The sequence below is a fragment of the Bos grunniens genome, chromosome 23 (genome assembly GCF_055505025.1).
Source record: "Bos grunniens cultivar Pamir isolate PY7600 chromosome 23, Bosgru_T2T1.0, whole genome shotgun sequence".
Classification (NCBI taxonomy): domain Eukaryota; kingdom Metazoa; phylum Chordata; class Mammalia; order Artiodactyla; family Bovidae; genus Bos; species Bos grunniens.
Window position 1 is genome coordinate 28,715,384 of NC_141187.1, and position 27,702 is coordinate 28,743,085.

At 51.7% G+C, this 27,702-nt stretch overlaps 3 protein-coding genes and 2 long non-coding RNA genes across 29 annotated transcripts in view; 3 read left to right on the forward strand and 2 right to left on the reverse strand.

The window, feature by feature from the left end:
* Window positions 1-4,499: 4,499 nt before the first annotated feature.
* Window positions 4,500-7,060, reverse strand: LOC147347031 (uncharacterized). Its single transcript, XR_015152098.1, has 2 exons — window positions 6,716-7,060; window positions 4,500-5,425 (listed from the first exon to the last, which is right to left on the reverse strand). It is a non-coding gene; the product is annotated as an uncharacterized LOC147347031 (long non-coding RNA).
* FKBPL (FKBP prolyl isomerase like) lies at window positions 6,935-8,449 on the forward strand. Of its 2 annotated transcripts, XM_086369252.1 has the most exons (3): window positions 6,935-7,072; window positions 7,314-7,750; window positions 7,958-8,449. In XM_086369252.1, exons 1-3 carry the CDS (start codon window positions 7,027-7,029, stop codon window positions 8,423-8,425), a joined length of 951 nt encoding a protein of 316 aa, XP_086225378.1. In that variant the 5' UTR covers window positions 6,935-7,026; the 3' UTR covers window positions 8,426-8,449. The 2 variants fall into 2 exon arrangements, with proteins under 2 accessions (XP_086225378.1, XP_086225377.1); XM_086369251.1 differs by having other exon boundaries at window positions 7,314-8,449.
* A 505-nt stretch (window positions 8,450-8,954) lies between these two features.
* Window positions 8,955-18,869, forward strand: ATF6B (activating transcription factor 6 beta). 11 transcript variants are annotated; one of them, XM_086369233.1, is made up of 19 exons: window positions 8,955-9,068; window positions 9,442-9,554; window positions 9,665-9,743; window positions 9,998-10,089; window positions 10,623-10,758; window positions 13,619-13,704; window positions 13,845-13,980; window positions 14,067-14,198; window positions 14,334-14,467; window positions 14,649-14,739; window positions 15,106-15,291; window positions 15,384-15,475; window positions 15,932-16,111; window positions 16,489-16,596; window positions 16,779-16,860; window positions 17,047-17,117; window positions 17,321-17,432; window positions 17,572-17,656; window positions 18,169-18,869. In XM_086369233.1, exons 11-19 carry the CDS (start codon window positions 15,133-15,135, stop codon window positions 18,417-18,419), a joined length of 1,140 nt encoding a protein of 379 aa, XP_086225359.1. In that variant the 5' UTR covers window positions 8,955-9,068; window positions 9,442-9,554; window positions 9,665-9,743; window positions 9,998-10,089; window positions 10,623-10,758; window positions 13,619-13,704; window positions 13,845-13,980; window positions 14,067-14,198; window positions 14,334-14,467; window positions 14,649-14,739; window positions 15,106-15,132; the 3' UTR covers window positions 18,420-18,869. The 11 variants fall into 11 exon arrangements, 7 of the variants coding, with proteins under 7 accessions (XP_086225359.1, XP_086225358.1, XP_086225357.1 ...); XM_086369232.1 differs by having other exon boundaries at window positions 9,442-9,521; window positions 9,983-10,089; XM_086369231.1 differs by having other exon boundaries at window positions 9,442-9,521.
* Window positions 10,262-25,803, reverse strand: LOC147347034 (uncharacterized). 5 transcript variants are annotated; one of them, XR_015152096.1, is made up of 5 exons: window positions 25,538-25,794; window positions 17,313-17,378; window positions 16,172-16,272; window positions 15,351-15,468; window positions 12,228-13,865 (listed from the first exon to the last, which is right to left on the reverse strand). It is a non-coding gene; the product is annotated as an uncharacterized LOC147347034 (long non-coding RNA). The 5 variants fall into 5 exon arrangements; XR_015152095.1 differs by having other exon boundaries at window positions 16,172-16,352; XR_015152094.1 differs by lacking the exons at window positions 12,228-13,865; window positions 16,172-16,272 and adding an exon at window positions 10,262-10,429 and having other exon boundaries at window positions 25,538-25,803.
* The window catches only part of TNXB (tenascin XB), a 56,306-nt gene continuing 53,391 nt past the window's right edge, over window positions 24,788-27,702 (forward strand). For all 10 annotated transcript variants that reach the window (XM_086369193.1, XM_086369196.1, XM_086369197.1 and 7 more), the window contains exon 1: window positions 24,788-24,929. The gene's annotated coding sequence lies outside the window, so the exon portion shown is untranslated. The remainder of the gene's footprint in view (window positions 24,930-27,702) is intronic.

Sequence of the window (27,702 nt, forward strand, 5' to 3'; positions counted from 1 at the left end):
ATCTAGACTTCCCTGATGGTCCAGTGGTTAAGATTCCTCACTGCACTGCAAGAGATGCAGTTTTGATTCCTGGTCAGGGACTGAATAAGTAGCTCATGGAATTGTGTGAGAAGAAAGGAGGTAATACACAAAAGACACGTAGAGCAATATCTGGTAGCATTGTGATCATAATGCATGGTCACACATTGGTACACATACACAGCATCTTTCATAATTTAATATTTTATTATGGAAAGGCTGCCCTTCACTGCCTCATCTTGCCTGAAAACCCTACTTATAAGGGAAGCACAAGCCAAATAGTTTGGAAGCAGAGAGGAGAGAGGAACTATTTTGACATAAATCCCAGCAGAACTAAAAAACCACAGAACCCACCAAAGCTAAACAGAAGGGAAAATTTATTTAGCCTTTGGAAAACTAGAATTTTTGTCTCTTATTCTGATGATAAATGGCAGAGAATAAGTGTAGCATATGGTTCCATGTGATGAGTATGGAATGCAGGGGAATGTGAGGGTGTAAAAACTTCCAGTCAGCTTGATGCCTGATGACAGTATAAAGAGATGCTGAAACGGGTATAAAGAGATGCTGAAATTGACAAGCTGGAAATGAATAACATGGATGTAAAGCAGCTTTTCTTTTCTTTTACCTCCTATCTTGTGCAGCTTCCTCCACCTGCAGTAAATCAATCTCTGCATGTCAAAATTATGGCCATCTTCCCTGGTCGCTCGGATGGTAAAAGAAATCTGCCTGTAGTGCAGGAGACCTGAGTTTGATCCCTGGGTCAGAAAGATTCTATAGAGAAGGGAATGGCAATCTACTCCAGTATTCTTGCCTGGTGAATTCCATGGGCAGAGGAGCCTAGTCCATGCAGTCGCAAAGAGTTGGATACAACTAACACTTTCCAAGGCTCAACCCTTTGAAGTCCTTTTCAGATCACCTCCAGTTGGAAATAAGTTCCCTGCCACTTGTCACTTTTTGCCTTTCATCTGGAGCTTTTGTCAACTATAACTCTCTACCTCTTTCAGATGGGGAGTTTTGTATTTATCTCCATGGCTCACTGACTAATCCTAAGTACTCAGTAAAGATAAAAATTACTGAATAGATAAAAGAATTGTTACCCCAAAACTGGGTTCATCTCTTGGTGGGTGTTGATCCAAAAGCCACAACCAAGCCAAGGACTGGTAGGAGGAAGAATTTACTACTTATAGCAGGTAAGGAGAACACTGAGGATCTTTCCCAAAGTTGTGTCTTCTTGAACAGCAAAACTGAGGAAGTTTTCAGATAAGGGTACATGCATACTCATGAAGGGACTTGGGCATAGTATGCATATTCTTTCCTTTAAAAAAAAAGTTTTTTTATTTCTTAATTTATTTTTGGCTGTGCTGGATCTTCATTGCTGCGTGGGCTTTTCTTTAATTGTGGCAAGTGGCAGCTACTCTCTAGTTACAATGCATAGGCTTCTCATTGCAGTGTTTTCCCTTGTCGCAGAGCACAGGCTGTAGGGCACATGGACTTCAGTAGTCGAGGCTCCTTGGCTCCAGAGCACTGCTGCCGCTGCTGCTAAGTCGCTTCAGTCATGTCCAACTCTGTGCAACTCCACAGACAGCAGCCTACCAGGCTCCTCCATCCCTGGGATTCTCTAGGCAAGAACACTGGAGTGGGTTGCCATTGCCTTCTCCAATGCATGAAAGTGAAAAGTGAAAGTGAAGTCACTCAGTCGTGTCGGACTCTTCGAGACCCCATGGACTGCAGCCTACCAGGCTCCTCCATCCATGGGATTTTCCAAGCAAGAGTACTGGAGTGGGTTGTCATTGCCTTCTCCGCTCCAGAGCACAGGCTCGGTAATTGTGGCACATAGCTTACTTGCTCTGAAGCATGTGGGATCTCCCCAGATCAGGGATCAAACTTGTGTTTCCTGCATTGGCAGGCAGATTCTTTACCACTGAGCCACCAGGGAAGCCCTATTATTCATATTCTTGAAGGGATTTGAACAGAGGAGAATTCAGTATAGAATTGGGGCAAAGGTCAACAGCTTTAGTTGACTGAAGCCATGAGGGTCAGAAGCATCAGCATCCTTCAGGTGCTAGTTGATCTGGTGGTTGAGCACTTGTGAGGGGTGTTGAATTACGAAAAGCAGCTCAAGAAAGTGCTTCTGGCTAATTCATATCATTGAAACAGAACTGGAAGTCTTTATGATTGATTTATTCTTTGCTATTGTTACTTCTCTTGCCTGGTAATGAGGTAGGCTCGTGATGGGTTCCTGGGCTGGCGTCTGTCAAGTGGAGTAAAATTCAAGCTCTGTTCTCACCCAGACACTCAGTACAAAACTGGTGAAAAAAAGTTGAGCCCTGCTAAAGAGATAAGGTGCCCACTCTTGAGGTCAAGGAAGACTTTCCTTTCTGCACATGCACAGGAAGGCTTCTTGGGGGTCGAAAAGGGAGGAGGCCCCATCCCATAATTAGTGTGGAAATGCACCCACAGACCTCTGTGGTGGGAGCTATCTTAGCAAAAAGCTGTACATGTATCTTGATAAGTGTCCAAGGACCAGTTAGGTATGAGGAAAGAGACAAGACAATTGGCCAAATGTAAACAGAGAGCCAGAAGGACTATCCTATATAAGTAATTAATTCACCTCTTTCCTGCTTGTTCCTCACTCAGGACCCCAGCATTCCTCTTTGAATATGTATTTCTGCCTCCCTTCAGTCTTAAACAGACTGCTTCCCTCTGTGTGCTCTCCCCCTTGTTGTGCTTTCTCTTTAACTTTGTATCTGTTTTTACAGTTTTTGCCTCCTTGAAACATTCTTGCTTTCAAAGGGGGATAAAGAGCCAGGGTCACTTTGCTTCTAATCTCTAGCCTGTGCTGGTCTGGTGGCTAGGATTCTTTCTCATCTAGATTACCCAGGTTCAATTCCTGGGCAGGGAACTAAGATCTGTCTTTAGGACCACTCACTGCTGTCTCTCAGAGATCACTAACAGTCATTGTTCTCGTAAGATCATTATTACTGAGACTTGTTCAAGGGCAAGCATTATGGCCAGGCTTAGATCACAAAATGGCTTGGGGCTAAAATGGCTTCTCTTATGTTAAAAAGCTGTTATCTGGTTCTTTTCTTCTGGGAACCACCCCTATTCTATCTGCTTACAGAATGGAACTTCACCTATTAAAGGGCTCTGTGTGTTAAGACAACATGTAACAACAATCAGCTCACAAATTACTTTGCACCAGCTCCTGAACCTTTCTTTGCATTCTCCCATCAGATCAGGTCTTTCTTTATTTATTGACTGCACCAGAGCAGCATGTGGAATCTTATTTTCCCAGGGATTGAACCTGTGACCCCTGCAGTGGGAGTCTTAACCACTGGACCACCAGTGAATTCCCAGGATTAGTCTCTAATGAAGGGGAAACAATGCCTTTATGGGGTCAGGCAAGGAGAGCAGTAGAATAAGGCCAGATCTTCTGAGATCCAATGATCTCTAGACAGGCCTGGGGATATAATCCTCCAGGCTTCTCTTCTTTCATTCCTTAGTGACTATCTCCAGAGAACTGAGCCCTAGAATACAGGATGCAAGGGTAGGGAAACTGAGAGAGCAAGCAGTGTGTCCATCAACATTCCATGTTGTAACGCTTTAGGGGGACAGCAGATACTATTTCCCATTTCTGAGTCTTCATATCTTGACCCCTTCCTAGGCCTGTGCTTCTCAAGCTGAGAACAGGGGGCGTTTATAGCATGAATGCAGACTTTTCAGTCTTCTTTTAAAACTTAAATTTTTCATTTTCATTTTAATGGGTCATCTTTTTAAAAATAAAAATATTTTCTTCCTGGGTGATTTTGATTACTATCTTTAGTGGTCTGGGGCCTTTGTTAACGTATTTGCTTGTTTTCAACATTTTTTTTTTTTCTTTTTGGTGAAGTCGCACAGCTCTTAGTTCCCTCACCAGGAAACGAGCCCATGACCCCTGCACTGGGAGCTTGGAGTCTTAACCACGGAAACACTAGGGAAGTCCCTTATGTTTGTTTTTTACATATAGTCACAATGATGACAAGGGACCACCCAAAGAGACAAAGTTAAACATTTAATTCAGTGTTTCTGAGTATGTGGTCTATTGTGTTCTCAGAGGTTCAGTTCTAACTCATTCTTTAGATGGTAACAAAAGTGTCTCATCCTTGGGACTTCCTAGCAGTGAGGTAGTTAAGACTCTGCACTTCCAATGCAAAGGTGTGAGTTCAGTTCCTGGTTGGGGAACTAGGATCCCAAAATACTCCGAGGCTCAACCAAAAGTAAAAAAGTCTCATCCTCAAGGGATATTCCCTCACCCCTCGTCCACTCTCATAGCATCTCTCACTTCTTCATACAACTTATTCTCCATGCCCCAACTATAAGCTCCATGAGAATAGGGACTGTCTCTGTCTCATTCATTTATGTATCCCTAGTTCCCAGCATCCTGTCTAGAACATAGGAGGTGCTCAATAAATATTTGTTGAATGAATGAATGGAGAAGGAGATGAAACGCAAAAGAAATAGAGGCACTTTATTCAGCTCACAGAGAGACGGTCTGACCCAGTCCACCTGTCAATGGCTGCAAAAAAGAAGAAATTAACACATTCCCTCCTATTTTAAAGAAAAATGGGCTTGTTACTTTACTTCCTCATCTCCTCTCCCTCTTTGTTCTATAAAACAAACTGGCATCTAGACCTTGACAAGATGGTTATTTTGAGACATTAGTCTGCCATCTTCTTGGTCTGCTGCTTTCCAACTAAGGTTGCTTTCCTTGCCTCAAAAAAAGAAAAGAAATAGAGGCAAGACCCATGGCTTGTGGAATCTGTTGGAACTGAAACATATACACACAAAACAGTAAGAGACCATTACAAAGCAATACATTTGTAGCAGAGTAGTTTTTTTTTTTTTAAATTGAGAGAAGCTAATCTCTGAAGGGTCATTGGAGTGGACCTCTCAATTAAGGCACCCATAATACAAATTAGCAATCTTTGTCCAGGGATCAGGATGTAATCAAATCTTCTGTGACTCATTCTAGACTTTCTGTCTTTCCTAGAAATCCGTGAAATGGAGCAGGGAGGGAGAAAAGGTAGATCAGTTTTCAACAAGAACATAAGGATTCCAAGAATCAGAATATTTAGCCTTAGTTGAAGTGGACTCCAGTACTCTTGCCTGGAAAATCTCATGGACGGAGGAGCCTGGTAGGCTGCAGTCCATGGGGTCGCTAAGAGTCGGACACAACTGAGTGACTTCACTTTCACTTTTCACTTTCATGCATTGGAAAAGGAAATGGCAACCCACTCCAGTGTTCTTGCCTGGAGAATCCCAGGGACGGGGGAGCCTGGTGGGCTGCCGTCTATGGGGTCGCACAGAGTCGGACACGACTGCTGAAGTCGGTCGCCTAGCAGCAGCAGCACAGAACCTAGAAATAAAGCTTGAAGGGAAAAAAGGTCTAATTTAGTGATCTGAGACTCAACACAAAATGGAGAGGGCTGTTTTGACACAAGTCTGTGGCTAATGATGACATTACCTCCCCTCCTGGCTGTCCTGGCACGGTCCTTTAGTCTGGGACACAATTGTGAACTGAACAATTGCAAACTGAAGAGGGAGCCAAAGTGAGGACTAAGAGTGGAATTCTCCTTCCCTGAAGAGCTGTCATAGCCTGCCTGTGCAGGGAGCTGGACGAGCAAGCCTGAATCACAATAGGGACCTACATATTTTATTAGGAAGAGGAGGACCGGTTTTTCCACTGGTACGTCCAGTGGATCAGGTTATACCAGTTATACATGTAAAACGTAGGAGTAGGAAATGGCAACCCACTCTAGTATTCTTGGCTGTAAATTTCCATGGACAGAGGAGCCTGGCTGGCTGCAGTCCATGGGGTCACAAAAGAGTGGGACACAACTGAGGACATATGCATATGCAAAATACTTGAAAAACTAAAAGGACACAGACTAAAAGGTCAAAAGAACAGGATGAGATTATTCTAGAGTCACACTATTCAATGTGTGTGGTCCATGGACCACCGGCAGCAGCATCCAAGAGCTTGTTAGAAATGCAGAGTAGCAGGTCCCACCTTAGACTTCCTAAGTCAGAACATGCATTTTAACAAGTTCCCCAGATAATGTGTAGGGTCATCAAAGTTTGAAAAGCACTGTCTATAAGATTCTTTGAGGAAGAAGAGCTCAAAAGGCATTAACGAACATGAGGCAAAGGTAAGGCAAGCCTCATCTGGATGGAACCCCAGCCCCCTGCAGAGGAAGCTCAGCATTCTAACCATTGGACTGTTAGGGAATTCCTCCAGGGTTTATTTTGAAGGACCGTGGACAGGATGGGCCACTCTGACCAGCTGTCCCAAATGTAGTGAAAGTCACTCAGTCCTGTCTGACCCTTTGTGATACCATGGACTGTAACATGCCAGGCTCCTCTGTCCATGGAATTTTCCAGGCAAGCATACTTGAGTGGGTTTCCATTTTCTTCTCTAGGGGATCTTCATGACCCAGGGATTGAACCCTGGTCTCTTGCATTGCAGGCAGATTCTTTACTGTCTAAGCTAAATGTAGGGGCAAGTATTAATAGAATAGCACACGTGGGTTTTAGGTGGCCAGACAAAAGGACTGGTCACAGCCGCGATCAGCCACCCCAGCTCCAGCATTCCCCATTATATCCTCTATGGGCCCAATCTCCCATTCCAGACCTTCTCCAGACTTTGACGCAGTCGTACCTCGCCTAGCTCGGTATGATTTGGCCTAGTCTGGTCGCAAAGGCCTGGAGCTTCTCGTTTGCTGGGGTGTGGCGGTGAGTCAGTGGGGGAAATGATGTAACGTCCAAAAGGCGGGCTTAATCAGACTTCTCCCTCCTCCCGATTGGCTGCCAGGAATTTGACTAGATTCTCTTGTCTCTCGGGCTCCAGGGTTAGCTGTCAGTGTCTCTGTCCAGCTGTCCCCTGGCTCCCCTTTCCATCTTCTCCACCTGGGGAAAGACTCCAACGACAGTACTCAGTAGCACTTGGCTTCGGAAGAAGAGGTGATTTGAATGGTCTGGCTATTGCCATCAGGCGAGGCGCTTCGGCCCCCCCCAGGTATTTTTTGACTCGATCGGGTGTCCGTAGTTGGGAATGGCTACCCAAGCCGCAGGGAATTGTGGAACTTGTAGTTCGGGGTTGGAGGGGAGACTGGACCCGACAGAGATTCGGGAAAGAAAAAAAAAAAAAAAAAGAGGACTTTGAGGACCACGGTCCGGAGTCCCAAAAGGACGGAAAAGGAGTCTAAATAAAATTTCTGCCAATAGCATTGCTTTGATTTTTTTTTTTTTCAAATCAGGTGCTGACCTGGACTCGGTCCATCCCTTTCTATCCAAAACTGTTTACCCACGGTGGAAGGGGCCAGGCACCCAAATGGATACATCACCAATCAATTCAATGGGAGAGAAGGACAGCTGTCAACCGCAACAACAAGGGGAAAAGAACCTTGAATTACCTACTCAGATTAGGCAGCATCGGGGAGAATCTCCTACGGAAATCCTTGAGCTGAAAGTGAGCCCAGATCCAGCTAGCCAAATTCTAGAGAATCCTCAGGAAATTGAAAAACTGCCTGCTGAACTTGAAAGAGACTCTGCTAAGTCTCATGGATCAGCCAGTGCGATGTCAGAGCCCCTTCAAGCTTCTGATCTCTGGTACTGTCCTGATGGCAGCTTTGTCAAGAAGATTGTAGTCCGTGGTCACGGCTTGGACAAACCCAAGCTGGGCTCCCGCTGCACGGTACAGGCTTCTGGATTTCCTTTGGGGTCAGGGCTGCCAGAGGGCTGGACAGAACTAACTGTGGGGTTAGGCCCATGGAGGGAGGAAACTTGGGGGGAGCTCATAGAGAAATGCTTGGAGTCCATGTGTCAAGGCGAGGAGGCAGAGCTTCAGCTCCCTGGGCGCTCTGGACTTCCTGTCAGGCTCACACTGGCCTCCTTCACTCAGGGTCGAGACTCTTGGGAGCTGGAGGACACCGAGAAGGAGGCCTTGGCCAGAGAAGAACGTGCAAGGGGCACAGAATTATTTCGAGCGGGGAATCCGGAAGGAGCTGCCCGATGCTATGCACGGGCTCTTCGGCTGCTGCTGACCTTACCCCCACCTGGCCCTCCGGAACGAACTGTACTTCACGCCAACCTGGCTGCCTGTCAGTTGCTGCTAGGGCAGCCCCATTTGGCGGCCCAAAGTTGTGACCGGGTGCTGGAGCGGGAGCCTGGCCATATAAAAGCATTGTACCGAAGGGGTGTTGCCCAGGCTGCTCTTGGAAACCTAGAAAAAGCAATGACTGACCTTAAGAAGGTGTTGGCCGTAGACCCCAAAAACCGGGCAGCCCAGGAGGAGCTGGGAAAGGTGATCATTCAGGGGAAGAAACAGGATGCAGGGCTGGCTCAAGGACTGCGCAAGATGTTTGGCTGATTAAAAGTTAAACCTTAAAAGAGACAGGAACCTGTGAAGTGTGGTCTATGCTGTGAGATTTGGTGGGGACCAAGGGAGAGTTGCACCATATCCCACTCCAAGCTTCTGCCTTCCTAAGGGAGGTAGCTGTGGTCTCAGCATCCCTTTTTACCATTAAAAAGCTATATAGTCACGTGTGCTATGTTTTGGGGGGGCTTGTCCATCTCCGAAGATGAATCGATGAGCTAAACTTCTAAATTTAGGACACTCTGGGGCAGAGGGCGTAACTCCAAAGACCGAAGGCCACACTTCCTAGGCGCTTTCAGGCGGAGATCTGTTTGGCGCATGCGCAAACCTCACTGTCCAGTACTGTTGAAGTGTTAGCGTCCTGCCGCGCTCCCATTGGCCCAGCCTGTACGACCGGCTCTTCTATTGACGCATGTGCTCAGTACCCAGGCCTCTTACTGGTCGGAAGGACTTCCGGGACGCCCCCCTCCCTTTTTAGGAGTCGATTGATTCGTTGATGATGCGGAAGAGGCGGGCCTTGGGGGACCGTCTAATGGTTGGGGGGTGGGGGGAAAGATGGCGGAGCTGATGCTTCTCAGCGAGATTGCGGACCCGACACGCTTTTTCACCGACAACTTGCTGAGCCCGGAGGACTGGGGTGCGCAGAGTGAGGCGCCTCGGGGAAGGGATAGGGCTGTGGCCTGCTGTGCCCCTGAGGCACGTAGGAAGAAGCGGAGGCTCAAAGAGGAAGGCTGGGCAAATACGGAATCGATCGTCTGAAGAAGGGTGGAACAGAGGAGCTAGTTGGGCTTTGGGGGATGCGGGAGTCGGGGAAGACCTCCGCTCCCGCGGAAACGTGGAATCGTTCCGGGATTGGGGAAGGAGGGACTGAAGTTCTTCGGCTATATCACTTTTCAAGTGGGCGGGCGGTGGGTCTGGCCGAGCCGAGCCAATGAGGGATGGGGCGAGGCTCTGTGAGGATCTGAAGGTTGCGCTACCGGCCGACCCCCGACCCTCCGCACCTCTTGCAGACAGCACTTTGTACGCCGGCTTGGATGAAGTGGCCGAGGAGGAGACGGAGCTCTTCCGTTGTCCGGAGCAAGATGTCCCGGTATCGCTCCCCAAGCCTTGTCTCTCACCGTTGGTGGGTGCGAGTGGTCGCAGAACCTGGGACTCATCCCCAAGCCAGCGCTCAGCTGGAGCACCCCTTCATCCTCACACTTCTGCCTTCTAATACCCGGCCCCCTTGTTCAGTTTGGCAGCAGCTCTCTGGACCTGGGAATGGACGTCAGCCCTCCTGAACCCCCCTGGGACTCTCTGCCTATCTTCCCAGGTAAGATACCCTTTGTGATTCCCTCATCCTTTGAGAAACCCTCACCGTCCCATTGTTTCCCAGAAACTGTGCAGTTCCTCTTATCCTCAAGCCTCCTCCACCTGAGTGCCTGTGTACTCCTCTCCCCCTTTGACCCCTGATATGTGCTCCTTCTCCCTTGCCCAGTGAGGGGTTTTTACCCCATGTCCTTGGGCGCTTTTTGGGCTCTTGTCAGGCTCCGCTTCGTGGTTATTTTCTAGCCCGTTTTCCTCCAGATCTCCAGGTGAAGTCTGAGCCATCCTCCCCCTGCTCTTCCTCCTCCCTCAGCTCTGAATCATCGCATCTTTCCACAGAGCCCTCCAACCAGGTGAGAGAGTCATCTCCCTCCTACTCTCTGTGGCAGGGACTCAGTTCCCTTGCCTTCCCCTGTTGATGCTAAGGAAATGATTTGTGGGCTGCAGGTCATGGGGTGCAGGGGGGAAGTTCTTTTCTACCTTTGCCATTTCTTTTATATCTTCATTTTTCACATTTCCACGTGATTCTCTAGAATCGAAGATGGAGTTTTTTAATATAGAGAGAAATGTGGCAGCCATTGTGGGGTGGGGGAACAGGGAAGAAGAGAGTTGTTAACCACTGAGAATTCTGGAACTATTCTTGTCCAGGTTGTCTACTGCAATATTTGAGATCATGAGACTTTATTCACCTTCCTAGGAATAAAATAGAAAGAGAACAAGGGGCCAGACACAGTTTAGCAAGATGCTGACTACCATTCAAACCAGAATGTCAAGTAACTGGTGGTTTGTAAGCTATAAGGCTTCTGTCCTGGCTTTTACTCTCAACATGTCCTTTTTGTTTTCTTTCTTGTTCTGTCTCCCCTGCTTCACCCTCACTGTTACCCAGGCCCCTGGTGTAGGGGAGATGCTGGTTGTGAAGTCAGAGTCCTTGGCACCCCCACTCTGCCTCCTGGGAGATGATCCAACATCCCCATTTGAAACCATCCAGATCAATGTCAGCACCACCTCTGATGATCCTTCAGGTAATAATAGCCTGCATCATCCCCAGGCTTTACCAAGAGAGAGAGAGAGAGAGAGAGAGAGAGAGTGTGTGTGTGTGTGTGTGTGTGTGTGTGTGTGTGTGTAAAGAGGGAGTCCGGTCAGCAGGACAAGGAGGAGAGGTGGGGAGGGGAGATGGCAGATAACCAGGAGGAAGGCCAGGAGCAGGAGGGAGGATTTCAGGAAATCACAGTAAGGGCAGCACTGAAGAGATGGGAATAATTTTTCTTTCTTTTCTTGTTTCTGTTGCTTTTCATTTTTAAAAACTTGCAGACAGTTTAGGGCATATTTATATATGTGACTTTCCCTCCAAAGGTTTTATTGTAAAAATTTTCAAGCAGACAGAAAACTTGGAATACCATATACCTGCTCCTGCATTCTACAAGTAACATTATTTGTGCTTTTTTAGAAGTGTTATTGAGTCTATTTACTCTTGCATGTTTATTCAGCATCTACATTTCTTGAGCATCTACTCCATGCCAGATACTGGACAGGGTTCTGAGTTGCAAAGATGAAGAACACCTTACCACCTCACTGACTTAAGGATCCCATGCTATGGTGTGGGAGAAAGACAACTAAAGTATGGTAATTCTAGGGTAGAGATTATCACAGGGTGCCATGGAGGCTCATAAGAGGGGGAATCTCACCCAGCTGGGGCTAGATCAAGGATGTACTCATGCAGGAGGGGTTTCCTGAGCTGAGTTTTGAAAGATAGATTGGAATTAGCCAGAAGAAGACTGTAGGGACTAGTGTGAACCTGAGGAACCTGCATCTCTTTAGAGTGGATGTAAGGAGGGGGAGTAGGGAAGGGCCTGGAAATTCAGAGGCTTCAGGGCCAGGTAGAAACCTTGTTTAGGGACTCTTAGCTTTTTTCCTGTGGGCAGTTTTGTGCCTTTGAAGAGTCAGGCAGGAGAAGAGTGTGATTAGGAAGATGACTCTGGTGGCAAAGTAGACACTGGATTGCAGAAACTCAGGACTGGAGGCAGAAGGAGGACCAAGAAAGAGGTCCATGTGGTTAGTCAGGTAAGATACTCAGATGCTGAGAAGAAGGCAGATTTGAGAAAGAGTGAATTAGAATGGATGAGTGCAGTGACCTCCTGGGCATTAAAGATGAGCAGAGGTGAAAGAACGTGCCTGGGTTTCTAACAAGGGCAGCCACCCGGTGGGTGAGGGTACCAATCGCTGGAGAACGACTGCAGGAGCAGGAGCCTCCTGGCAGGAAGCATGATGAATTCAATGTGGGACTTGTTGATTGTTGATTTCAAGGTGACTTCAGGGTTTCTTAGCCTACCTTCCCTTGGTTGAAGTTCAGCCAGAAGCTTGAAGACAAGAGAGCCACACGTGTTTTCCTCCTGGGCCTCAGAGCAGGGCAGGGGAGGGTGGGGAGAGATTTGGAGGGACAAACAGCTCATATCCAGCATATGATTAAGTATTACAAAGAGGAGAAACAAAATAAGGATTGAAAAGTTTATATTAGTGAAAAAATTGTTGACGATTTTGCAAAGGATAGAGTTCTTGGAGTCAGAGTCTCCTCTAATATATAGGTATTTTTTTGAGGGCCTGTACTTTACCTGGGCTCCCTAGGTAGCACTAGTGGTAACGAACCTGCCTGCCAAATGCAGGAGACATAAGAGATGTGGGTTCAATCCTTGGGTCAGGAAGATCCCCTGGGGGAGGGCATAGCAACTCACTCCAGTATTCTTGCCTGGAGAATCCCATGGACAGAGGAGCCTGGTGGGCTACAGTCTGTGGGATCACAAAGAGTCTGACATGACTGAAATGACTTACCACACAGGCACCCATGCACTTTACCCATCCCTTTGATAGACATGAAGCACAAGACCTAGGCATTGCTTTTGGAGAGTCTCATGAAGGTTAATATATGGTTACATAGCTCAGACAGTGGTCACCTCTGTGGAGAGGTTCTGGATGGCTGGTGGACAAGGAAGGAAAGGAGATTCACTTCTCACTGAATTTCCCTTTGTTCTTTGGGATCTTGTATTATATGAGTGTATTACCTATTGAAATACATAAATAGACTTGAGATTTTAAAATAGCAGTATTGGTAATCTTATAATTAAGTATCAAAATCCAAGCTATGAACCAGAGGTAGTAGTGGATCATTGACCTTGGAGCTGAATCTGGCCTTCAGCTAGGTTAACCTCCATGGGGCAATCAACAAGTCTTACAGATAGATTTAACAGAGGCTGTGAAGGCTCAGAGGTGACTTGAGCTTTGAAGGCTGACGGTAGGAAGGAGATCTGTATAAAGGGACAAGCAGTGAGCCCTGTGTTAAGGCCGGTTGAATTTGGGTGAATGGAGGGGCGTGAGAATGGAAGTGACCAGCAGGCAGCTTGAGAGTCAGAATCCGGGCGCAGGGGAGCAGTCAAGGGTAGAGATGCAGGCCAGGCAGTTGTCAGAGTTGTGATGCATGATTGCATTGGGCCAGGATGAGGTGGAAATCCAGCCAGACAGGAATTTGGGCCCATGAAAATGCAGCCGAATCTCCCTGTGTGGGCCTTCACCATGCGAATGAACAAGGTGTGTGAAGAAGAAAGGGACAGCTGACACGCAAGGGCAGGCTTGAGGGTTTGGCAGTGGTAGAACCAGCTGAGAGGGGCCAAGGAAGGAGAAGGGAGTCCTTTCTGAGAAAAGAGGTTGGAGGAGAGGCAGCAGGTTAGCAGCTCCAGTCCCCCTCCTCTGGATTGCCCTCCTGAGCCAGAAATAGTTTTACTTCCAGGTACAAGGGGAAGTGACTGTGTCTCCCATTTCCGCATCTTAGCCCTGTTCTCCTTCAGTGTTTATCTGACACCCAGCTCTTTGTCTCATCCTGCCATCCCACAGATGTTCAGATTAAGATAGAGCCTGCCTCTCCATCTTCCTCCATCAACTCGGAGGCTCCCCTGCTCTCTGCAGAGTCCCCCAGCCAGGTGAGCATGCACTCCGCTCCTCCCTCCAGCATGCGTGTGAGTTCCTCCTGACTCTCAGAGGTGTGAGGGCTTTCTCTTCTTCAGCTCCTCCTCCTCCGAGCTCTTCCTGACTCGCATGTCTTCTGGAATGCCCCATGTAGGCTTTCATAGGAGAGGAGGTCCTGGAAGTGAAGACAGAGTCCCCGTCCCCTCAGGGGTGTCTCCTGCGGGATGTCCCCGGCCCCCCTCCTGGAGCTGTCCAGATCAGCATGGGCCTGTCCTCTGACGGCTCCTCAGGTAATGCATCTCCTGACAGCTGGGGCCCCTGGCTGGAGGCCTGTTGTCCTGACATCCCTTCCTTCTTTCCTTTCACCTTCCTTCAGGCAAAGCCCTGCCCGCCCGGAAGCCACCACTGCAGCCCAAACCCATGCTGATAACCACTGTCCCGATACCCCCGAGAGCTGTGCCTGCCAGCACCACCGTCCTTTTGCAGCCCCTTGTCCAGCCACCCCCAGGTACTGAAGGAGAGAAGGAGGCAGCTCACAGCCTTCCAGCGCCCTGACCCTTGGGTGCTCAGCTGTGGGTGTGGGCACAAGGACACCACCTGACTCCCAGCTCTCAGACCTCCCTCTTCTGCCCACTTGCCCCAGTGTCCCCAGTTGTCCTCATCCAAGGTACTGTTCGAGTCCAGCCTGAGGGACCGACCCCTCCTCCTCCACGGCCTGAGAGGAAGAGCATTGTTCCAGCCCCTATGCCTGGGAACTCCTGCCCTCCTGAGGTGGATGTAAGTTATTTACTGGGGAGAGGAGGAGGAAGGCTTAGTAATGGGGAGGGGAGAGAACTGTGGAGTGAGAAGGAAGCAAAAAAGTGAGCAAGCAGGCCCATCAGATGATCCTCAGGTCAGAGTGGACCCCTTTTATCAACCCCATGTAGTTTTAGGATCCTCAGGTTTGCTGTCCCTGCAGATGGAGAAGTGGGAGTGGTCTTAGTAAATCAAAGCCAGAGGAGTCATCCTGTGTTATAGAAGAGGGAGGCTGCTTCCTTGGGGAAAGCCAGGTAAACTGTTCTCTTACGATAGCAAGCTTAAACTTTGGGTCCTAAAAAAGGAGAATTGCAAAGAAGGAAGACCACTCATCAAGGAAAAGAACTGAGGTTCTACCAAGAACCTGGGTGGGGAAGTTCCTCCTATAGTCCGACTTCTCGAAGCTCTGAGGCACAGGAGTAGGAAGTGGTGGAGAGAAGGGCCCCTTCCCTAAAATGTTTCAGCGGAGAGGAAGAACCCCTCTCTGACTCTGCATGTAGAGGTGAAGAAGGCAGGAGAGAGGCCCACGTGAATTTTGGGTAGTCAGTCCCTGGGGTGGTGGGATGCACTTCCCCTTCCCCGCCCTGCTTTCACTCTCCCTCTGACCCTCTGGTGCCCAGGCCAAGCTGCTGAAGCGGCAGCAGCGGATGATCAAGAACCGGGAGTCAGCCTGCCAGTCCCGCAGGAAGAAGAAAGAGTACCTGCAGGGGCTGGAAGCCCGGCTGCAAGCCGTGCTGGCCGACAACCAGCAGCTCCGGCGGGAGAATGCTGCCCTCCGCCGGCGGCTGGAGGCCCTGCTGACTGAGGTGAGACCCGGGAGGCCTGGGGAGACGAGTGGGAGTGCGGGCTCCCTGGGATGACTCACCCTCTCCGGCCTCTCTCTTCCTCTGCATCTTAGAACAGCGAGCTCAAGTTAGGGTCTGGAAACAGGAAGGTGGTCTGCATCATGGTCTTCCTTCTCTTCATCGCTTTCAACTTTGGGCCTGTGAGGTGAGACCTTCCTCGTCTCCCCAGAACCGTCTGGGTGGAGCCTGCCTGTCGGCCGCTTGATTACCTCTTAGGCACAATCCCTTTCGTTACTTGCACACAGACAGCTCTGGTGTCCTTGGTACTGACGGTGTAGCCAGCTAGTCCCTAGTCCCTTCATGTTCCATCATCTCTGTCATAAATGGTACGTCCCGGAGGAGATGGTCATGAGAACACTGATAAACATAGTGACTATATTAAGTGCTTACTGAGTTCTGGGCCCTCGGTTAAGCACGCTCCTTTTCTAGTGTTTTCTGGCTCTGTGCGTAGGGACTGTTCTCAGTCCATCTTGCAGATGAAGAGAATCAGTCTTGCAGCACAAATTGGAACCAGGCATGCTATCTGCAGAGCCCTCCCTCTTACCCAGGCCCTCAGTTAAGCTGGAATTCTTCCTCGTGCTCCATCCTTTTCTATCCACAGCATCAGTGAGCCTCCTCCGGCTTCCATCTCTCCTCGGATGAGCAGAGGGGAGTCTCGACCCCGGAGACACTTGCTGGAGTTCTCGGCACAAGAGCCAGTTCATGGAGCCGAGCCCCGCCAGCATCCCTTCCAGGACCCTGAGGAGCCCCAGCCCAGCCCCGCTGGCCACCCAAGTTTCAGGTGAGGAGCCGGCCCTCTCTGTTTTAGAGGTGCTGAGTGTGTCTTCTCCCCTAAAGTTACCTTTCCTTTTTGAGGGGGAGCCAGGTTTCCCAGTTGAATCCGCGTGCCAGTGCAGGAGACCCAAGAGACACGCGTTTGATCCCTGGGTTGGGGAAGATCCCCTGGAGAAGGAAATGGCAACCCACTCCAATATTCTTGGCCTGGAAAACTCCATGGATAGAGGAGCCTGGAGGGCTACGGCCTGTAGGTTCACACAGGGTCAGACATGACTGAGCACATACACAGCAACAGAGCTGTTCTCATGCCAACATGGCCTTTCCTATTGACGGGGCAGTGTTGGGCACCCTGGGTCATGCCCCCTCTCTGCCTCACTCCAGGAACCTGACAGCCTTCCCTGGGGACACCAGGGAGCTGCTGCTGAGAGACCTGGACCAGCTCTTCCTCTCCTCGGATTGCCGGCACTTTAACCGAACCGAGTCCCTGAGGTAGGGGGGTTCATGACTGGGGCGTCCTCCCTGTGTCCCGAGGCCCCTCCCCGAAGGCCTGGCTAACCTTGTGTGCTGAAGCGCCAGCTCCCCGTGCCCTCTCCCCTTCCCTCTGATGTGCGGGACAGAAGAGTGGGCGTCTTGGCCCGGCATGGAGGTGTCCCCCTCCTCTGCCTCCCCAGGCTTGCTGACGAGCTGAGTGGCTGGGTCCAGCGCCACCAGAGAGGCCGGCGGAAGACACCTCAGAGAGCCCAGGAGAAACAGGTAGGAGGGGGTGGGCCGGTTCAGGGAAGGCCACTTGAAAATGAGGGCTAAACATCCTAGGGGTTGTAAGTGGTTTGGGGTGGTGGGAAGGAGGGTGGGTGTGAGGTGGCGTCAGTTTGTAGGGGCCGTCTCTCTTTTCCCTTTTCCCTTCATCCTCTTCAAATCCTTAGATACTTCTCCTTCCAGAAGTCTCAGTTTCGGAAGAAGTCTCCTCCAGTTCAGGCAGTCCCCACCCGCCCCCCTGGGCCCCCGGAAGGGTGAGTCTTGAAGGGGCACTTACTTATTAAGCGAGGCTCCTCTAAAGGAGCCGTCCTGCGTGCGTCGTCACTGCCCCCAGGGCCTCATGCTTCCCTCCTCCCCTGGGGGTCTCCTGTCTCCCTCTCACCCTCTCCCCTCTTCCCTAGTGGGAACTGGTCCCTGGGCTTGCTTCCTCACCAATCCCATTTTCCTACCTGTCCAGGGATTCCGTGGGCCAGCTGCAGCTGTACCGCCAACCAGACCGTTCGCAGCCCGAGTTCCTGGATGCAATTGACCGACGGGAAGACACATTTTACGTTGTCTCCTTCCGAAGGGTGAGTTTCTCCTGCGGGCCCCATCCCCTCACCCTGGGTTCCCCGGCAATCTCTCTGCAGGTCGAGGCTGGAGAGCAGGGCCAGGGAGCCTGTCAGCACCTTTTCCTCCACCCTCCTGGCCTGGCCCCTCTGTCCCCAGGACCACTTGCTGCTCCCAGCCATCAGCCACAACAAGACCTCCCGGCCCAAGATGTCCCTGGTGATGCCTGCTATGGCCCCCAATGGTAATTCTTTCCCTGCCCAGTGTGGAGACAGGTCCTGAGATTGAGAAATAAGGAAGTTCCAATGGGGAGATCCAGCATGAAGAGTTGAGGGGGGAAATGACAGAAGCAGGGATTCCAGAGTGATGCTAGATACATGGGTGAGAGCAAGCCAGAAATCGTTTGAGAAAAACAAAATGCAGGAGACTGATGGGAGGAAGATGAGACGTGGGTCCTCCCTAGGTGAAGGTGCTTAGGGCTGTGGACCGGGGTGGGCTGGGAACCTGCCAGAGTCTTACTTCTTTTTTTTCTCTTGATATCCTCTCCTCTGCGACTTTACATTCATCACTGTCATCCACCCCCACCCCGCCCCTGCCACTTCTTTCTTCTCCCCGCACCAACTCCATCCCTACCTTCTCACTGAACACCCCCTGGATCTGCCTGCCCATCACTGCCCGTTCCCCCCTGTCCACCTCTGCTTTTCTGACCTCTCTGCCTTCCCCTTCTCCTCTCCCTTAACTCTGCCCCTCTCACAGAGACCCTGTCAGGCCGGGGACCCCCTGGGGACTATGAGGAGATGATGCAGATCGAGTGTGAGGTCATGGATACCAGGGTGATTCACATCAAGACCTCCACAGTGCCCCCCTCGCTACGAAAACAGCCGTCCTCAACCCCGGGCAATGCCACAGGTGGCCCCTTGCCAGCTTCTGCAGCAGCCAGCCAGGCTCACCAGGCTGCCCATCAGCCCTCTACCTCAATCATCTCTGACCTCTATGACTCACACTGACTTAGAACCGGGGGGTAAGGGTGGAAGCAACCAAGTGGGACTGTTTTGAATTGTCCTGATCCCTGGGCTTGCGGCAATTTGTAAAGGGAAGACAGGATGTGGGGGTTAAGCACTTATTTGGAGGTGGGTGGGAGTTTTCCTCTCTTCTCACCCCTTTTTTGGAATATAGAGCTCCTCTCATTTCTATGAACCCCCAATCCCTGCTTCTTTCCTTGAGGGTGCTGAGTGAAGTTAAGTTTTGGGGTGAGTGGGCCCCAGTACACTCTTTATTCTTATGTTTCTGTTTTGGGGGGTGGAGGTGGGAATTTAGTCCCCAGGCGGGACAAGGGAAGTTTTTACATTTTGGAGCTAGTTCCTGGGAGTCAACGAGGCATGGCAGAGGGAGGTCAGGTGGATGTATGGGCATATCTTCTTTTTTATTATTAAATAAACAACTTGGAGGGAGTTGAAGGTATGGTGCCTGCCTTCCTGGCTTGTGATGGGTCATTTGGGGGAACTTGGCTGCTGTAGGGCCGGTGTGTCAGAGAGCCGAGCACTGAGGACACGGCTAGCTCTGGGGTGGAGTGGGTGTGTGATCACAGACCTCACGTCATCCCCTTCTCCCCAGCCCTGTAACGCGCGAGGGATATGTCTGGTATCTGGTGGGGAGCGGGGGAGGGATGTCCCATGGTGTGACAGGCTAGAGAGTGCAGATTCTGGAATGTGTCTGAGTAAACAGGAAGGACAGGGGGCCCCACGCCCTTCAGGGTGAATGGGCTGCCTCCCTGGGTCCCCTGCATTCTAGCAGGTTCTTCCCCCTAGCTTTCCAGGAGGAGCAGCTTGAACAAACAATGGAGCTGGGGCCAGGGGCTGTGAGCCCAGAAAGGAGGAGCCACAGTGGAGAAGGAGGCAGTGTTTGGAGGGAAGAGGGACGCTGAGAAGCATCTCCTTAGCCCCAAACTGGAGGAAACTGAGACTTGAGAGTCCAGTTGAAAGAAAAGGACACTTGCGGGGCCAGCAGGAAAGGCTGTGCTTTCTAATTAGGAGGAAGGAGAATAGGACAACAGGCGAGGGGCCAAGACTCCCTCAACCTGGGGGTTCCCCGTCAGGGGCGCCTGTCCAGCAGCACCTCGGACCTGGCCCTGCAGGAGTGTCCTGGGTCAGCGGGAGGGCGTGGGCTGGGCCTGGGCTCCACGCCCAGATGACTGGACAGGGGCCGCCCGGGCCACAAGCCCAGGCCTGAAAGCGGGAGAAGAACCTCACGTGTTCAGCCAGGCTCCCCTGCTTCCCATTACTGTGTTTGGGGTGAAAACAGACCAAGTAACTATGGCAACCTGGAACCTAGGGCCCCCAGGAACTAGGCCTTTCCTCCCTCCAGAGGGCAGCCCTGGCTCTTCTACCATCACTTCCTGTCCCAAGGTCCCCGGAGCCCTTCCCAGCCTGATCCAGACAGTGCGTGCAAGGAGAACAAGGATTCTGCGGGCAGAGCACCTGAGTTGGATTTCCTGTTTTGCCTTTTATTAGTGGGTATCTTGGGCTTCCCTGGTGGCTCACATGGTAAAAAAATACACCTGCAGTGCAGGAGACCTGGGTTCAATCCCTGGGTCTGGAAGATCTGGAGAAGGGATGGCAACCCACTCCAGTACTCTTGCTGGGTATATCCCATGGACAGAGGAACTGGTGGGATACAGTCCATGTGGTCGCAGAGTCAGACGCAACGAAGTGACTAACACTGGTAGGTTCTTGCACACACTGAGCCTTAGTTGCCTACCTGCACAACGGGGTGTTCCTGCCTACTCCTTGGGTTGATGTGCGGAGGAAAGATGATGTGCAGGATGCCTGGTCTACAGTGGACACAGCTTTCTCTCCTCACCTGCTCCATTCACCTGGTCCTTTTCTCCTCGATTCCACTTTTATCCCATCTGGATCCATCACTGTTTCATTGTCCTGTCACTTTCTCTCTTTCCTGACGCCAGCTCAGGAGTGTGCTTAAAGTACTGGCTTCTCAGAAGGGGGCTCTGGGGTGTGGCATGCAGCTCCTCTGGCTGGTTTGCAGGGCACAGCTGGCACTGTGGTTAGAGCCAGGACTCTGTCTTGGCAAGGGCCTGGGTGGTGGGAAGGAAGGCTCAGGAGAGGTGTGGAGAGTGGGTGTGCCATGGGGGGTGAAAGCAGGTCAGTCTGGCTGCCTCCCTGCAGGCCCGTGCTGATCTCTAGCTGCGGCCCCATTGAAGGCCACCTCCACGTGCTGTCACTCCTGCGCGTCCTGTTGACCCCTTTCTGGTCAGACCCTCTGTATCTTTCTGTTCTGTTACTTTCCTTCCTCAGAATCGCCTTTCGTCCACTGTCTCTCCCTCTTCTCTTTTCTCTAGACTGGTTTGCTGCCTTTCTCTGCCCTCTACCCAGCCCCAAGTTATCACCTTCTCATTCACACCCTTTATCCTTTGTTCATCTGCTGGTTTCTCAAGGTTTTTGTGTTTTTCCCTTCCTCCCCCTCCGCTTCACAGTCTGCTCCCTTTCTTCTGGGTCCTCTCCTCTCCCCCCGCTGCTTCCACTCCTTCGTCCACATTCCTTGCCCCCTTCCATAACTTCCTCTCTTCTCCCCTGCTCCAGCCCTCTCCTCCTTCCGCCCCCGTGCCCCCCTCTCCCTTCACCTCCCCCAGTGCTCGGTCCTCTCCCAGCTGTGGGGCCAGGACTGGAGAGCCTCACACTGTTGCCTCATCGTTCTGCTATGGCTTCTGGATACAGCACATCTGGATTCCGGGGCCCAGATGTGTGGTTGCTACAGCGACCCCGGTCCCTCTGGTAAATACGGGCGCCCACCCGCCCCACAGCAGAGAACAAAATAATTGTGTGACTTTCTTTTGTCACGAGATAGAAATGTCCTCCCTCCTCCCTTTTCCCCACACCCATGTCTCCAGGCAAAGGAAGTTTTAAGGGTCCAAACTGTTCCTCCTGTGGCTCTCTTGCCCTGTTTTTCAGCCCAGGCTCTTAATTCTCCCCCCTCTTTCATCTCAGGATCAGTTTTTTCTCTCCACGTTCCTCATCACCTCCCACCTTGCCCCATCCCCCAGTCTCAGTAATGAAGTGTTGACCCCCTGACTTAAACTTGGCAGTTTCTTCCCACTGAATCTACATCATAACTGGATGCAGAAAGAAGTTTCAGAAATTGAGAGCACCCACCTTTCCCCAACAAATCCTGCCTGAAGCCCTTCATTTGTTTCTGCCCTAAGTCTTCGATCTTTCTAGGGCTCTTCTTGGGGGAGGGGGAGCCATACAGGCTTTGGAATCTGAAAATGGCCTGAGGCCCACCTTCACCACCACTAGCAAAGTCACCCGGCCAAGTCCATTAATGTCTACAAGCCCCCGCTTCCTCAGCATAAAGTGGGATTAATAAAGTGCTGCGGTGTGGGAAAGGGCTTTGTAAACGGAAGCCCAGCACAACTGCTTTCTATCTTCCCCTCTCTGGGACTGCTTCTTTGGATCACAGCCCCTGGCCTCTTCGCTCCCTCTCTATCCTTCAGGCCCTTGCCCTCAATTGCCCTTACTCTTGTTTTCCTCGGCTTCTCCTTTCCTTCCTTGCTGTATACCTTTTATCTCTCATCCTCCTGAGGGTAGGACAAGAACTTGGAGGTTCATTCAAGGATGGAGGCCCACAGCTGAAGACACCTAGACCGAGGATTTGGAGAACAGCCAGAGCACACAAACGGGTCTCAGTAAGACCCCAGCCTTTCTGTCCACCGCCTGGGACACCTCGGTGAAGGCGACCCCACTGACCACTGGACTCCCTGCCTTCACTCTGAGGCTCCCTGCCAGACACTCTTGCCACTTCTCTCACAGTCCTTTGGCAACTCAGTGTTGACAGGCATTTATGAAGCACCTGCTTTATGCAAGGCCCAGTGCTTTTCTGATAAAAGGCAAACATATATATATATATATAAGACATAAGCTCCTCCAGGAGCCTGAAATCCAGGGTGTGGATCACATTTTAGATAATGATTATCTCAGAAGCTGGAATTGTGTCTGTCAGGCCTCCAGTGGCTTCGGCTTCTTTGAATGCCTTCTGAGCTTGTGAATGTCTGGAATCTCGAACCCTTTTCTGACTCCAGCATCCTGTCTCCCCTGAGAAGTGGACTTCCAGAACACCCCAAGGCCATCATTTCAGTCCTCCTTTCTCTCCAGGCTCTTCTGGCCACTCTTGGACCAAGTATACCTACAGTGACCATACTTCCACTATACTTCCACACTGTGGTCCAGTGGTTAAGGCTCCACGCTTCCACTTCAGAGGGTGCAAGTCTGATCCCTGGTGGGGGAACTAGGATCCCACATGCCTAGTGGTGCAGTGGAAAAATACATGAATCTGATAAAAATAAAACCAACATATAGGGTACAGGATCAAAAAAAAGGGAGCAGGGCAGGATATGACCATTAGAATTACTAGAATCTGGCAGTATCAGAGAAAATCTGTTCTCTCAAGTTTTCTCTTGCCAGGTAATGCCATTTTAGACCCTCCACCCTTTCAAGTGCTTTCCCCCAAGCCCTGCATGGAAAGCTGAGGGAAACTGTTACCTATTTCAGGCTCTGGGGGCTTCGGGCCAAGGCAGAGGAAGGAAGCTGAACCCAACTCTATCCAAGATGCTGACTTCATCTTTCCTATCAAAGCCAGGAAAAAAAAAAACAGACACATGCACACCCAGACACACGGGCACACACGGTGACACCCATGCGAGCACCCACGCAAGCCTTCGCCCTCGGCCACCAGGAGCTCACGGGGCATTCCGCAGAGCCACATGCTGGGCCAGTGCGCCCTGCCCCCCAGAAACAACACACCCGAGACCCTGGGGACCTGTGGACACCTCTGCCCCAACGATGTACAGAGTCAAGAAACGGGTTCCCGCACTCCCTGTCACCCTCGAGCTGTCACTTGGCCAAGCCTCCATGGTGAGGATTGTGAAAAGTGGAGTCTCAGTCATGTCCCACTCTTTGTGACCCCATGGACAGTAGCAGGCTCCGAGATCCATGGGATTTTCCAGGCAAGAGTACTGGAGTGGGCCGCCATTTTGTGGTTGGGTGGAAAGCACTTTATCCGCGTGAAACCTCCCTCTGGTTGGATGGAAAGAACTTTATCTGCGTGAAACCTCCCTCAGCCTGGATATTTCTTATCCAGAAAAAGTCTCTTCTTCAGCCCCTCATCAGGGGAGCAAAGCACATGGGGAAATGAGACCAGAGAGAGAGCCCGGCAGCCTGATGTGCGCATCTGCCACTCTGCCTTCTGGCCAGTCTTCCTATCTCTACCCAAGATCGAAATGACCTCTTCCTCAAGCCCACAACTCCCTCCCTACCCCTGCTTCTCCGCTGCAGCACAGAATTAGTCCCCTTCCTCTTTCCAGAACATCAGCATGCCATGTGCCCCCCACCCTCATGTCTGCCCCTGGCTCTCACTCTTTCTCCGTCCCCAAACCTTTCTCCTAACTTTCAGGCTTCCCTTCCCTGTCTCCTGTGAACCCCACCTTTCCCAAGTCGTCTATGTCTCGGTGTTCAGGCCACACTCTTGTCCAGCCAGTGCCCAAGCCTCATCTGCCATTTCTCTAGGAAGCTGCTCAGGTGAAAGAATGAAAAGGGGGCACTGATCCCTGAGCTGAGAACCAGAGATTGAACAGTACAGACAGGGAGAGGCAGCACAGAGACGGGGCGAGAAGAGGACACAGTGCAGGTGGGAGCAGTGGGGCCAGGCAGGGGCCGAGGTGGGACAAGAAGGCTCCTCGTGGAGAGCAGTCTAGACTGGGGAGGGAGGCTTCCTCCTGCCACCCACCCTCTCTGCTGCCTGCCCCTGCCAGGAGATAAATGGTAAGGGGATGAAGGACCGGGTGCTGGGCAAGACCCCAGCTGGAGGAATGTGGCAGCTGGGAAGAGGTGGAGGAGGTTCCGAGGAGGGAGAGGGGCTGGCCGTGGGAAGGGGTGCTGGAAGAGGGGGAAACAGGTTAGAGAGCAGGAGCAAGAGGTGGAGAAATGGTGGGGAAAAGGAGAAATGATATGAGGGATGGGGGTGTCAAGTTGGGACACAAATTAGGGTGAGGAGGAAGAATAAAAGTGGGCTAAGGAAAGGATGGGGGAGGTTGGATGAGGGCTGGAGGGGGTGAGATGAGGGTATTGTGGGACTCAGTGATCCCAGACAGGGAGGTGGGTGGGATGACGGAGGGAGGAGAGGAGGGGTGACATATGATGACGTTGGGAGGGCCTGGCAGGGGCGGATGGGTGGGAGGACCTGCCCTATCTCCGCTCCCCTCCCTGACCTCATGCTGGTCCTCCCCTTCTCCTCCCCCGGCTGGCTTCAGTCTCCCTCCTCCTCACTGTCGCTGCCCAGATCGACAGTCGGGTCGCGGCTCAGTGAGCCCCTGCTGCAGGGAACGAGCAAGGGGATATACCAGGAGCTCAGGGCTGCCAAGGGGCATCCACCCACCCTTCCCTGAGAACCCCCCTTCCCAAGTTCGGGACAGAGCAGGTACAGACACATTGAAGCTGCTGGTTACTCAGGTAAGGAAGTAACCTCCGTCTCTGGGAGACAGGAAAAGAGACGGGAGAGGTGGGGACCTCTACCCCCAAACCCCAGGTGAAGGTTGGCAGGAGAGCAGGGACTTTGTGCGGGGGCAGAGGAAATAAGACCATGCACCCAGGACCGGACTCCCCGTGGAGGGTGTGTCTGGGAGAGTCAGTGCAGGTGTGTGTGAGTTGGGCACGGAGGATGGATGCTGGGGTTTGGATAGGACCGGGGGCGGCACCAAGGTGGAGGCGGTTATCGGTGCGGTGTTGGGGCTGGGAGAAACCAGAAGCCAGGATGAGCTGGTGGCCGGCTGAACCTCAGGATGGAAGTGCTGGTGGAACCCCAAGTGATCTGGCTGGAGCGGCTGAGCCAGAACTCTAGGAACGTGCCCGAGGGAACTTTTTTGAGCATCCAGATGGGGACTCCCTGGGTGGCAGCAGGTGGATTGCAAGGCCCCGGGAGGGAGTTTTGGGGGTCTCCAGCCTTTAGGAAATGCAGCAATGGAGCAGAGTTAGGACTCCCAGGTCTGGGAAGGGCACGGAGTCTGTGGAGAGAATCCTAAAATTTATTCTTGGCAGAGAGCTTTGCACCCGTGACTCACGGTTCAGTGCGGCTGGGATGACTGCGCGATGCCTCCAGAGGGGCACAGGGGCTCCGTCTTCGCTCCAATCCCCCTTCCAGGCTCTCCTGCTCTGTCCATCTGAACCTCCCCCCTACACGTGACACACCCTGGGTGGGACGGGCGGGACCCTTATCTCGCCTGGAAAGAATTTAATGGCTTGGAAACAACTGGAAATGGAACTGAGAGGAACTACTGGGAAGCAACTCGGAAACACGGAAACACCGCAGCTGCCGTCCGTCTGCTTCCAATCCCCGCCCACTTCCCAGATCCTTAACCCCCCTCCCCTCTTTCCCTGGCCCTGCCTCCAGACTCCCGGGGACCCAGCACCTTAATTTCTCAACTTTATTTCCCTTGAGTCCTGGTCACTCAGTGCTCCTCCCCAGGACTCTTTGCCACTGAGGGTCCGGAAATCCTTTAATTTTCCCACGTCTCTGGCCCATGAACTTCCCAGAATAAGGGGTGTCTTAGATCCTCCAACTGCCCCATCTCCCGGTTACCTCCTTGCCACCTGCTTCAACCCAGTGTCTGCAGCCCGCCCTCACCTCCCTCCTTGATCTCTCAGTGCTAGAATCCTTCTACCTTCGCTCTTCTTGTGGTACGAGGGACAGAGAAAAGCATGGGGGTGGGGCCAAAATCCCCCACCTCTGGAACATCCCTGCAGGAGGCCAGCCCCTCTCCCCAGCTCCTGGGACCTACAGTCCCTGATGAGCGAAGTGTCAAACTTGGCTACCACATGAATACCCTGCGCGCTGAGTCATCGCTTGGGACGATGCCCCATCCCTGCCAGCCCTCCGACTATGGGGAGGGTGCCAAGAGGGGGAGGCCCGTGCTCCCCTCCTTTCTCGCTGCGCACAGGCACCCCTAATGCCGCGGGAGGGCGGGCGATGAGAGGAAACATAAGGGACAACCAAGTATCCTGCTTTCCTGGTGCTGAGAGAAGACCGCGATTCTTTCAAGAAACGGGAATAGGGAGCTAGGCTGGCGGTGGAGACTCGAGGGGAGAGGGGCTTGGGAGGGAGGTTCTGGGGGTGTGGCCCGTGGGGGCCTCTCCTCTCGTGCCTCTCCTCTCAGACCAGCTTCACTACTTTCCTGCTTCTTCCTGCTGCAGAGACCCTCCCCCTGCTCCCACTAAGTGGGGAAGAGGTGCAGGATTCGATTGTTGAGGGAGGGGGACTGGCAGCTCCCCCCAACCCCCAGGGATGTGGAGCACCCTGTAACCTCTGCCTCCTCTGGAGAAGGGTCTCCTCTGTGGTTCCCCTCACTCCAACTAAGTTCTTTGACTCACACAACTGCCCTCTGAGCCAATGAGAAATCAGCTTTTTTAGACATCGCTCAATGACTGGATGTGGAGGAAATGTGAAGAGGAGTTTGTGTGTGTATGGCCTTGTTGTTGTTGTTGTTTAGTAGTTAAGTCGTGTCTCTTTTGTGACCCCATGGACTGTAGCCCACCAGGCTTCTCTCCATCGGATTTCCCAGGCAAGAATACTGGAGTGGGTTACCATTTCCTACTCCAGGGGCTCTTCTCAACCCAGGCAGGGGTCAAACCCAAGTTTCCTGCATTGGCAGATGGGTTCTTTACTGCTGGGAAACCCCTGCACATACTCAAATATGTGTGCCTGCAAAGATGCAAGCTTCTTTGGATGAGTATAAGTATATGTATAGTTCCCAGGTGGTGCTAGTGGTAAAAAAACCCCATCTGCCAATGTAAGAGATGTAAGAGACACGGGTTCAATCCCTGGGTTGGGAAGATCCCCTGGAGGAGAGCATGGCAACCCACTCCAGTATTCTTGCCTGGAGAATCCCAAAGACAGAGGAGCCTGACAGGCCACAATACATAGGGTTGCAAAGAGTTGGACAGGACTGAAGCGACTTAGGATGGACAGATACAAGAAATGTGTTCATATTTGTGTTTGTGGATAAGCACATGTGAGTACATTTGTATGTGTATGTGTATTTGTGTGTGTGTGCACCTGGAGATGTGCGCAACCTTAGACACAGGGCAACAGAATTTGAAGGTAAGTCAGAGCCCAGTTCACACCCAGGGCTACACTCCAAGCTGAGAGAGGGGCTGAGGGAAGGGCAGCTCTCTGCTTGCCAGGCTTTCTGCTGGGCTTTGTGGGGCAGGGTGCCTCTCAGTGTGGAAA